This window comes from Erpetoichthys calabaricus, chromosome 6 (assembly GCF_900747795.2).
Source record: "Erpetoichthys calabaricus chromosome 6, fErpCal1.3, whole genome shotgun sequence".
In the NCBI taxonomy this organism is placed as follows: Eukaryota; Metazoa; Chordata; class Cladistia; order Polypteriformes; family Polypteridae; genus Erpetoichthys; species Erpetoichthys calabaricus.
In genome coordinates, this window is record NC_041399.2 from 53,987,632 (window position 1) to 54,000,131 (window position 12,500).

The following is a 12,500-nucleotide window of genomic DNA, read 5'->3' on the forward strand; positions in this document are numbered from 1 at the left end:
CAAAAATTTTTCTGTAACCGTCCCCAGATTTGTGCCTCGAGACAATCCTGTCTCGGAGGTCTACAGACAATTCCTTTGACTTCATGCTTGGTTTGTGCTCTGACACGAACTGTCAACTGTGGGACCTTATATAGACAGGTGTTTGCCTTTCCAAATCATGTCCAATCAACTGAATTTACCACAGGTGGACTCCAATTAAGCTGCAGAAACATCTCAAGGATGATCAGGGGAAACAGGATGCACCTGAGCTCAATTTTGAGCTTCATGGAAAAGGCTTTGAATACTTATGTACATGTGCTTTCTCAATTTTTTTATTTTTAATAAATTTTCAAAAATCTCAAACTTTTTTCACGTTGTCATTATGGGGTGTTGTGTGTATTCTGAGGAAAAAAATGAATTTAATCCATTTTGGAATAAGGCTGTAACATAACAAAATGTGGAAAAAGTGATGCGCTGTGAATACTTTCCGGATGCACTGTAAATGGTGCGTATGCACAAAAATGTTGCGTATAAAACGTAAACTTGGCGTAAAGCCACGTACATTTTCACGCTAGCTAAATGCTTGGCATACGCAAGTTCCCTGCTCGGTTTTGCAAACTGGCAGCATCCAGTGTCAAAGCAGTGCTTTTATTACAGTGTGGTTTCCCTTTCATTTTTAGATCCACAACCCTGACGCGGCTTTATCAAATATACTGAAATTAACCGCACATTGTTTATTAGTTTAAGGCAGCTGATTGAAATTAACCTGTAACAATATAATGGTCCACAGAATGGCCAAACTATTCCAAATACCATAGCTGCTTTAGAGTTTTTCCTCTCAATGCACCACTCAGACTATTTATCCCACTGTATCCGAGTGTGCAATCTGATCAGAAAGAGAATTATGCTGTCTATTGAACTGCTCTTATATGGCAAACGCTTCAGAGCCTTTCCTGTACTGACCTCGCGGTTCAGAAACAGTTTCATCCCAAGAACTATAAACGCACTCAATCAGTCCATCAAGTGCTCCTTATAGAACTGTTTGTACTTATTAGTATAATTACCTCACTGTAAACTTGCACTACAGTTATAATATTGCACAACCTGCGCCACTTTATAAAGTGCGTATTTACATATGATGACGATAACATTTTTAAGATGAAATGCAGCAAAATATGTTTATTACAATATACAGATAAAATGTTAACATCATTTAAATAATCTATATTGTTAATAATTAAACATGTGAGGACACGGTGTCACAGCACTAGCAAGGAGCTGGCGGTTCAGGGATTGTTCCTGCCTCGCGCTGCATTCTTGCTGGAACTGGCATGACCCTGGATGGATGGATAGCTAGATGGATGGAATTATTAAACATGTACTACAAAGATATTTCAATGTTCCTTAAAAGTTTTGAAGAATCAGCGTTCTAAGCTTACAGATAGCTTAACATCTATTACAGAGCTGACTGTGTGGCGATTTGAGAAAGAAAAGGAAGGACAGGAATTGGGAGTTAGTACGTTTGAATGAGACTTTAGTGCTGCAATAAATTATTTCATCGAAGGTTGCGCATGGCGCAGCAAGCATCTTGCATGAGGCAGTCTCTGGACAGGGTGCCAGCTCATCACTATCACTGCGCCACCGTGTTCCCATGTTTAATAACATGCTTTAACTCTTATCATCATTAAAATGATATCAAGTATACATCTCAGTATTTTAATTATTCAGAGAGCTTTAATATCACGAATGTAATGGATTCTATGTCCAGTCGGAGGAAGAGAAAGCCTGTTTAAGAAGCACGTAGTGATTCACACACATAGACCACATAGAAGAACGCATACAAAACAAAGCATTTAACGTGCTACTTTAGTTACGATGGGATTTGAGAAACTAGTAAATTAAATGATTTTAAGATGAAGTTTATGATGTTCTACTTTAATGACAAAATAAACTACGTGATTAAAGTGGAAATTTCGAGATTAAAGTTGACATTTCGTGCTTTTTTCACACTGTGTGCCTTTTTTTACTCTGTACCCTAATAAGCTTTCATATGACACTCAGACGGTGGGCTACGACTCGCCTTTTCACGGCGACTTTGGTATCTGACAACTTCTTTTTTTATTTCGGGCACTGTGCGACTTTGTGAACATGAGCTTTCGAGTTTCTCTGACATTCTATGCCACTTGATCAACTTCCTTTTGTTGTTCATACCACTGTTTATGGTTTTTCTTTCGTTTTTTCTTGCCTCCACTTGGTAGTTGCTGAAATTCTTCTATTTTCCCCTGTGCTTTTGCCATTGCCTTTTCACAGAACACTGAGCTTAAAGGGCTATTTATATTGATTTGCATATTCAAAGAGGCATAATTCTGGGAGGAGTTTGGGTGGGGCAGTAGGCGTGTGCATGTGCGTTACTTTTCATACTGATCGGTATTTATGGAGCAGAACAACGTGGAAGTTGGCGAATGCACAGATTTATGCATCTGGATTTTTTGTGCGTACGCACATGTCCACTTTTGTCCTTACGCCATGTTTTACTGTGAATTCTACGCATGGCGTTATGCATGAGGCCCCAGGAGAGCTGTCATGTGCTTTTACTCAAGACAGGCTTTCGTCTAGCTACTCTACCATAAACACTTGAGTGATGGAGTGCTGCTGAGATAGTCATCATTCCAAAATGTTCTCTCTTCTCAAAAGAGGACTTCTGAATCTATGTTAGAGTGACCATTGAGTTCTTGGTCAACATTCTAATTAAGCCCCTTTTTACACGGTTAATCAGTTTGGCTGGATAACCAAAGAGTCATGGTGGTGCCAATATTTATCCATTTCAAACTTACTAAGGCCTCTGTACTCCTGGGGTCACACAATGCTTTAAAAATGGTTTTATACACTTGCCCTGATGTATGCCTCACCAGGTCTAGAGAGAGTTCCTTGGACTTCATGACTTGGTTTTCGTCCTGACATGCAGTGTGAATTGTGGGACGTTATATACACACGTGTCTGCTTTTCTAAATTATGTCCAATCAATTCAACATGCAGACATGTGATCTCCAAACAATTTCTGGAAAATTAATTTAGGCAAACACAATGTGCCCAAGCACAATTTAGAGCACCACAGCAAAAGGCCTGGTATAGCACAACCAGCACTTATCACAATACCAAATTAACATGTTTGCTTATTCTGGGCAAGATATTAGATTGTCAAAATTCTACACAGTCAAAATAAGCTTATGCCATTATTTCAAATGTGTCAAACATCATTAAGACAATTTAAATACACAAAACATTAATGTTTAAAAAAATGTGGTGCTTTATAAATTATGTAAGGCTTGCTTTTCCTGAAACATTTACATAAGCAGAAGAATGTAAATGGTAGAGAAGAAGCTACAAGTACCAGTACTAACTGTATTTGGATGTTGCAGTCAAGAAAATATTTTTTACAAGTTGATTGCTTTGTTGTTTTCCTAATGTACATTGGATTGTAACATGCATATTCCTAGTAAAGGTAATGTCACTTCTATTTCTCAACTTAAAATTAGCAAAATCTATGAGAAAGTCAAACCATAGGTCAATCACTGAAACATAACTTAAAATTATGGTTGTATTTATTACTTAGCAACACAAATTTAATATTATAGCTTGCTGTGACTGTGGTGCAGAATGTGGCTGAGACATAGAAGACATTTCAAAAGACCAATGCAAAAAAACAAAACCAGAAAGAAATGTGCTATTAACACTAGAATCCCTGTAGTTTACTAAAAAACTCATAATCCTGGCCCACCATAAACCCCTTCGCACCTCTCTGAGTCTTTTGTTTTGTAAAAGTGTCGATCAGCACAAGCAGCCTGCTGGAGTTGTATAGGGTAAATAATATATATTCATTTGGAATACATGCATTTCATGTGTGTTCCGTGTCTGCAACGATCTGTGTAAATGTAGAATGAAATGCGAGGCTGAAATTGTTGAACACATAACTAAAAAAAATGAGTTTTCATATTTTAGTAATAATTGACAAAATGTAGACATGAAGTGTATAATGTGTTAAGACTAAAGTCCAAATATCAAATAAATACTTTTGCAAAAGGTACAAGTATAACAAAACAAGTGCGCTTTTATTCAAGAAGAAATTAGGTCAGAGTCATTGACATGACAGTGCAACGGTAAGAACTGCTGATTCGTAGTCAAGAGGTCACCAGCTCGATTCCAAGTGCAATAGTTTTGAGTAGTGAGCTCCTCTTATTGTTACTATTATAGAATAAAAACAACAACAGGTCAGGCATCATCCTGCCAGTTAATGTGCCAAAAGCATGTCCTTCAAAGAAAAAACAGGGCATGCCAAGCTCGCCAAGGTATCGTGCAAAGTCCTGTTTGTGATTATGTTTTATGATGGCCTTTATATGAAAAACATTCATATGTTACTTATACAAAAGCCAGATCAAATGTTATTTACCTTGATTTATTTACTTATCTTCCTACAGCGTAAAGTCATAAGTAGACTGCAGAGCTTCCTGTGTTTAATCGACACGGGCATGCTGACAAAGTACACGTGTAATACCACGAAAAGTGCGTCCACATGCAACTATAGACTCTTCAGTACATGAGCGACTCTTCACGCTAGTGTTTAGATCTAGATGGTGTATGTACCCAAAAAAAAGGAGTCTGACTGCATTCTCGTACCATTGCTCACGTACTGAAGCTGACACTTCAGTTTTGTTTTATTATTCACTTTTATTCTCCCAGTCATGTAAACACTCCCCCCGATCTGACACTGTTAGTTTTCAAATAAAGACGTGCTATAACAGAGGTGAACTCAGATGAGTTTTCTACATTGGACAAAGACAACAGAAGCCCTTCCTACAAGAAACGAATAATACAACAAAACTAACTTTTACAAGTACCATATATTTACACCGGATGTTACAGACTCAAATAAATCAAAAGCATGTTTTTATTCTATAATAGTAATAATAATAGCTGCTCACTACTCAAAACAGTTAATGCGTGAAGGACCTGGGATCGAACCCATAACTTCTCGACTTGGAGGTAGCAGTTCTTACTCCTGCACCAGCCAAGCAGACGTATATGTGTGTGTCGTACCCTATCCCAATTTCTTTTTACTTTGGTTAAATTCTTGAAAAAAAGCTTACTTGTTTTGTTATATCTTTGTTAGGTCTTTTATGAATGTATTTATTTAATATTTGGACTTCAGTCTTCACACATTATACACTTAACGTCGGCATTTTGCCCATTATTGGTAGAACATGAAAAAAGTTTCTGTTCTAGTTATGTGCTCAACATTTCTTGCCTCGCATTTCCTGTCATCCTACATTTACCCAGATCGTTGTAGACACAGAGCATGCATGAAATGTATGTGTTCCAAATAACAATATATTATTTACCCTATACAATTCAAGGCACCTCACACCAAGATCATCAGACTTGAGCTGGGAGAACTTTGTGTACAGCTAAAGCTGCATGGTGGGGGATGGCATAGCAGGCTGCCTGCTGCTGATCGACACATTTGCAAAACAAAAGATGCTGATGAGGAGGTACAAGGGAATTTAAGGTGGCTTGACATTACAAGTTTTTTCGTAGGCTTCAGGGATTCTAGTGTTAAAAACCCTCTGTCTATCTTAAAGCAGAGTTGGAACAGGCTGTGTTACTACACCCTCTGAAGTACTACTTGGACAATGTCAAACTGTGGAAAGTTTCAAATTCCAGTGGCAAGAAAACGTAAAAATGAAATGAGACTGAGCATTATTACCCTTAGAAGTGTAGGCCTTTCCCTTGGAGAAACTGCCAGAAACATCAAAGCATCAATGAGTATGGTGTTCTACACAATCCAAAGGCAACTGGACACTGGAATAAACTCTGACAGGAAGAGATCTGGCCAACCCAAAGTCACACCCCAATAAGAAGACAAGTTTCTGAGGGTCACCAGCTTGAATGATAGGCGCCTCACAGCACAACAGCTTCAAACACAGTGTAACAGCAGTCAAGAAAAGCAATTCTAAGTTTCTACTGAAAAAAGGAGACTTTGTACTGTAGGTTTGACAGGGTGAGTGGCAGTAAGAAAGCCATTCCTAAAAGAAGAAAATAGGGCCTTGAAATACCAGCTTTGGACTACTGCAGACTAGAAGAAAGAACGATTACGGACCGACGAATCAAAACATGAACTCTACAGTTCCAAAAGAAGGTTGTTTGTACGCCGCTGAGTTAGTGAAAGCATAATTCCTAAATGTGTGACAACAACTGTCATAAATGGAAGAGGAACTGTGATGGTCTGGGGTTCTTTTGCTGGCGGCAGAGATGAAACTTGCACAGAGTAACCATGTAACACTTTTAGGTCAGCATCTAGTAGGTCAGGGTTTCATCCTACAGCAAGACAATAACCCAAAACATACCTCCAGGCTATGTTGGAACTACATTAAAAGAAAAGAACAAGAAGGCACACTTCAAAACACTGAATGGCCAGCACACTCTGCAGACTTAAAGCCACACTGAGTTAGCTTGGGATGAACTGAACAGAACGGTGAAAGGAAAGCAATCAACAAGTACAACACATTTGTATGAACTTCTGCAACAGTGTTTGGAAGATCTTTCTGATCAATGTTTCATTTCCCTTAAAGAAAGAATGCAACGTGTGTTTGGCTGTTATATCAGCAAAAGGTAGCTACTTTGATGAATCAAAAATTTGAATAACGTTTTGTACACTTAATGATTCCTTTGCTTATTATTTTATTTGCTATTGTTTATTTCTTGTATGCCTTGATTTCATGAAACATTAAGACATTAAACTGCATGCATTTCCATTAAAACTGAAAAAACTGAGGTGTTCTAATATTTTTAACAGGTAGTGTATAACTTACATCAATGAATAATCATTGAAAAATCTACATCTATCTTGTAACATTTTTATAAAGATTTGGTTTGACACAAGCTAAACAAACAAAGGTTGACCAATCATAAATCAAACAGAAATCTGTGTGAAAGTTTAAAAGACAAAACCAAAACCAAGTATCACAAAAACACAGTTAAATTAAGCAAAGTGTTCAAATAAAGTGGTGATTTAGCTGCTGATCACCAGAATTGCTAGCAGAAAAACTGGCTGCACTTACATTATGCCAAGAACTGTCAAGAAATTTCAAAGCGGAAAAATGGAAATTATTTATGTATGTGATATGCTCGGTCTATTAAAGTCCCTTACTTATGGAAAAGATTAGGTATGGTACAGCATACATCCTATAATAATTTTATTCTTTTGTTAAATAAAGCAACAAAAACTGAGGTAGGCGAAAGGTTACAAGACACGTATCTGTGACATATACAGTTGCCGGACCTTTATGATCTGAAGCTGCACCCCTTCATCTGTCTGTGGGCCTTGAAAACATCCACATATTGTCTCGATTATTCTATCAATTAATTTTTTTCCTGGGGCAGTGCTGTCTGGGGCACTTCCAGTGAGGTGTCCATAAGCAATCAATTTCTGGAACACAAGAATATACAAAAATAAGAGTTTAACAAAGAATGGCAAGAATGAGTAATAACTTTTTCAATAAAATTAGGCAAAGCTTTTGATGTATGAATTAAGATCCTAACCATTATTTTCCAAAGCATAGCACAAAATGTTGTTTACAAATTGAGCATATTTCTTATCTTCATCAGACACAGTGTAAGTTTAGTCAAAGAAAATACAAATTTCATAACTATAATGGAGTACAGTCAGATGTTAAATAGAAAGTTAAAATTCACCTGCAAACAGTCTAAGGATGTATTGACTATCCGAGGGCACTTGGACTGACATGCTAATTCAAAAGGCAGGAAGTACTTGTCAGCTTCAATAAAGTTTGCTTTTGATTTCACAGGCGGCAGAGTACCAGAACCAACTTTGGCTTCACCTGGAGGAGGGCTAAATAAATAAGAAGAAACAAATTTCAGTTTACAGAGTCCAAATTACACACTATAACTACAGAATTTTCACACTTCATGTAATTATGACATAAAATAGATATTAAAATAAATTGAGCGTTTTCAATACCTTTCTGTACAACCCTAAAAAGAATCTCTGAAGTGAATATGAATAGACCAACAACAGTACAGGAAACACCAGCCCCCAACTCAAAACATCTTCACATACATATTTAAAACAATTAAAAAATTAAAAAATTTATATTCCATCAAAGACAGAAACTAGATACATTAATGTCAGTTCTGATAGAAAAACTATTCTTATTGTTTCAGTTCATCATATAAATCACAGCTGTTGAAGCTATATTTACTATTTTCTTACTTAAAATGTCAACAAAATCCTCTTTAATAAAATCCCTGTGTGCGTCCAGGTGTCCGTGTGTGTGTGTCTTCTGGTGAAGTACGCATGCGCGTGGGACGGTGCGATGCGCGATATTACTGTCAGAGAAAGTTTCAGGCGTTTTGCGGAAATACAAACCAGTATTACTGCGAGAGGAAATTAAAGGTACACAATACAGTGACTCATATTACAGCCACATACAAGCCAGTATGACTGTCAGAAGAGATTAAAGGCATATTACCAACGTGCACGCCTGTATTACCGCCAGAGAAAATTAAAGGTATATTACGGACGTACAAGCCAGCGGACGTACAAGACAGTATTACTGTCACAGAAAATTAAAGACACACAATACATGGCGGCAGCCCACGGAGAACGGTCAGCTCAGCAAGTAAACATCAACAAAAGAAAGGCTGAAAGAAAGAAAAATACGACCAACAAAAAGAATGAGGTCAAAGTCCCTTGCCATTTAATATAGACTGTTCCTGCTAATGTTTATGCACTACTGTTCTAGCGCCCGTTATTGTAACGGGCTAAATGACTAGTATGTACTAAAATAAACTTCTGAAGATAACTGTATATGTTATTACAGTCAATTATTGACTGATTTTAAATAAAGTTAAGGACTTTCTAATCATCTCTCCCAATGACCTTTCATTTTAGATTGGTCAACTGTTAACATAAATAGTTTAATGCACTCAGCTTAATTTTCTAAGTTCCCTGCTTCCACTATACCAGCTAGGTAAACACTGGGCAAATTTTATTCATTCTTCTTCTCTGCCTTTTTCTGGAGAAACTGGAAAGTGTCTCACTAATTATTTGAAAATGAAGCTAGAATGTAATGCCAAGACTTGGAATTATTTCACTGGGCATTTATTCCTATGACTGATTTGCTATTTTTTGGCGCCCACCACTCTCTTCCCTCACCTTGAGAGAATTAAGACAGATCTAATTCAAAATGCCTTTATTATATGGCACAAGGTTGAAAAAAACATATTGGCTCATGTTGATTATTATATGGTGCAAGGTTGAAAAAAAACAAAAAAAAACATTGGCTCATGTTGAAAATGTCAGACATACCCCAAGTTTTAACAAATATGTCTTACAAATTGGAGATAAATATCCTACTTCTTTAAACCTACTAAATATAAAATAAAATAAGATAAATATCCTACATCTTCATCACATACACTGCCAGAGCAAAGTAAAAAATTGTTGTTCCACCATGGCTTGGGGGATAGGTGGGTGCAGAGAAGTATGTACAGACAAAAATATTAAATAAAACAATGAGATGATGGTGCATAAATCTAAATAAAAACACAATAAATAAGAGTTCAAAAAATAGATGGCAGTTTACATGACAATAAGAAAGAATTTGTTTTGTGGTGAACAGTTTAAAATGAAAAATGTTATATTGGTCTTCAAAAATCCAATACATGAATATAGTCAACTTAAGATAGAGCACCATCTATACCATTCCTGATGTATACAATGTGACACTGTTTTGACTTGGAATATCATCTTGTCACTTCTGCCTTATTAATGTTCCAAGCATCTCTTCTAAGCAAGTCTTGGGACTGTCACCTAGCAGCACCTAGAGACTGTCAGTTTTCTGGTTAAGAGTATTCAAATGCTTCACTACTACTATTACAATAAATATTGAGTTTCTTCCAAATATCTTCCTTTTACTGGACCTTTCTGCACTACCTCTCACTTCTATACTATACAGCAAAGATTATTCTGGGAACACTGGCTACAAAAATAAAATAGCCTCTAACTGTTTATGTTCTTTGCTGACCTTCTCACATTCTCCCAATGGAATTCATCTTTATTAAGCTATTACTTTTGTCAGCTGCAGGTATCAATGGGGTGTCCAGGTCTAATACTAATAAAAGGAATTGTATGATAAATGTAGTGCAGGAACCAGGGCTGGACTTAGCTTTTGCGGAGCCCTAAGCAGGATTTCAATTTAGTACTGAAAATTTATAAAAATTAACTTCACATAAATGCAACATATAGACCTCATGCATACATGTGAAGTACATAAAGACCTCCTGTTAGATCTGTTAAGTTTATTGAATTAAGTAATGTCACAGTAGTGTAGTATGTACACCGACAGTAATAAGAATAATAAGAATTTCATATCAGACTGATATAACGATATATTAACACAGACAGCACATAAGGTAGGGGACACACATTTCTCAATAAAACAACCAGTTTAATTGCATGCACATGCAAAATGAAAAGAAGAGATGCTCCAGTTGATATGCACACCCCAACCAATCCATGATTTTTTACCCCAGAAGACTCAATTGGCGATTGATAAATTGGCCTCTCAAAAAAGTATTTTTTCATTATCTGTTTTCTGTGCTTTATAGTAACTTAGTTGTAGTGCTCCTTTACTCTGAGTATTATGTTACCTGAGGAAGCGCATATGCTGTTGCTGCCAGAACTTTATGTAAACAGATAGCTGCCAGGCAGATATTTGAAGAGAGAATGACCAGAATATATTAGTTTATTACTCCATTATCTTTAATGTGAAATAAGAAAAAGGAATCTGAGGAATATTTCATTTACTATATTTATATAGGTGTGTATTTTTTCTTCAGTGTACCAACTAGACATTCCTAATTCTTGAGGTACAATTATAAATATAGAATACAATTCTAATCATGCAGTACTTGTTTCTTCCCAAAACTTGTACTGTATAACACACACAAAACATATGATAAACACATTACAAACCTTTAAAAAAAAACTATAAATCTATCAATTATTCATAAGATGTATATCAAGAAAATACAAGGCCAACATGCTTAACAAGTTTACAAGTAAAATAGAAACTAACAGGCCTATTGTTTACTAACCAGCAATTTCAAATTCTTCTTTCTTCCTGTTCTTCCTCTTTTTCCACTTCTATGTGGGGTTGATGTGCTTGATCAACCTTCTCCAAACAGCATCAGTCCTGTACCACCTCACCAAACAAGCCCCTTTCCTTCAGACCTTCTTTTACTTTGTCCATCCAGTTCCGCTTTGACCTCTCTCGCTTTCTCTTCACTGTACTTCCATTCTGACCACTCTTTTGCCCACATATTTATGGTTTCTCCTCATCCCATGCCAATACCACTTCAACCTACTTTGGTGTGCATTCTTAGATATCTCTCCCACTTTTTTGTTTTACCTCTGATTGTCTCATTTTTTATTCTGTCCTTTTTGTAACTCCACAAATCCATCTTAACATTCTCATTTCTGCCACATCAAACGTCTTCTGTGCTCCCTTTACTGCTCCTGTCTCAGCTCCATACATCATTGCTGGTTTTACCATGGTCTTAAAAACTTCAGCTTTAACCTTCACCTTAATGATATGATCACACAGTGCTGCTGATATCTCCTTCCAATTGCACTCTGTAGGTTATCTCGGCATTTAGTTATCCATCTGGGCTAACACTAATCTTAGATATTTAAAATTTATCCACTCTTTTCAAAAGCTCTCCTGGCAGGATAACTTCTGAATCCTGATCATCATTAAGCCTCATATATTCTGTCTTCTTCCTATTTCTCTTCAATACTCTATCTTTCAAAGCCCTTCTCCATTCTTTCGGCTACCTCTCTACTTCTTTTCTGGTGCTACGCAACATAATGTCATCAGCAAAAAGAATGCACTAGGGAGAGTGGTCTATAATCCCATGTCTCAACACATCCATAAACAGATCAAAGAGATAAGGACTTGAACATGATCCCTGGTGCAGACCTACTCTAACTGGTATCATCCTAGAGAGCTATAGCAGCTTCAAATTTCATTCTAGCCATTTTTATTATTTAACAACCAATTAATGCGGTTAATGAAACATACTTATCTTGCCTTAATTTAAACTGATGTCCTTTAAAATTCAAAACCCTTTTATTTTTTCCTCAACCAGCAGCCAAAGAAAAATGTTTTGATCATATTTGCACCTGTGTGTCCATCATGCAAGATTTGTTTCAATAAAATATTTTGGGGGAAAAAAAGTGATAGGCTGAGAAATATTGATCTTCTCTGATCCACAAAACCTTTTCATAGTTCTTTCAGGAAGAAAAAAAATCAACAGTTTTAGAAATGATTTATGTCATGGAATGAGAGCAATCACAAATCTCAGGGATTTTCTCCTGGGATTATCACACGCAACTGATGCAGCTATCCTTCAAATCTTCTACAGCTTAGTGATGGCTAGTA

The 12,500-nt window shown here is 36.6% G+C and overlaps 1 protein-coding gene across 2 annotated transcripts in view; it reads right to left on the minus strand.

The window, feature by feature from the left end:
• Window positions 1-12,500, minus strand: part of arfgef1 (ADP-ribosylation factor guanine nucleotide-exchange factor 1 (brefeldin A-inhibited)) — a 221,967-nt gene that overhangs the window by 91,034 nt on the left and 118,433 nt on the right. For both annotated transcript variants that reach the window (XM_028803601.2, XM_028803600.2), the window contains exons 3-4: window positions 7,729-7,885; window positions 7,316-7,462 (exon numbers count right to left, since the gene is read on the minus strand). In XM_028803601.2, the coding sequence (XP_028659434.1) occupies window positions 7,316-7,462; window positions 7,729-7,885 (304 nt within the window). The remainder of the gene's footprint in view (window positions 1-7,315; window positions 7,463-7,728; window positions 7,886-12,500) is intronic.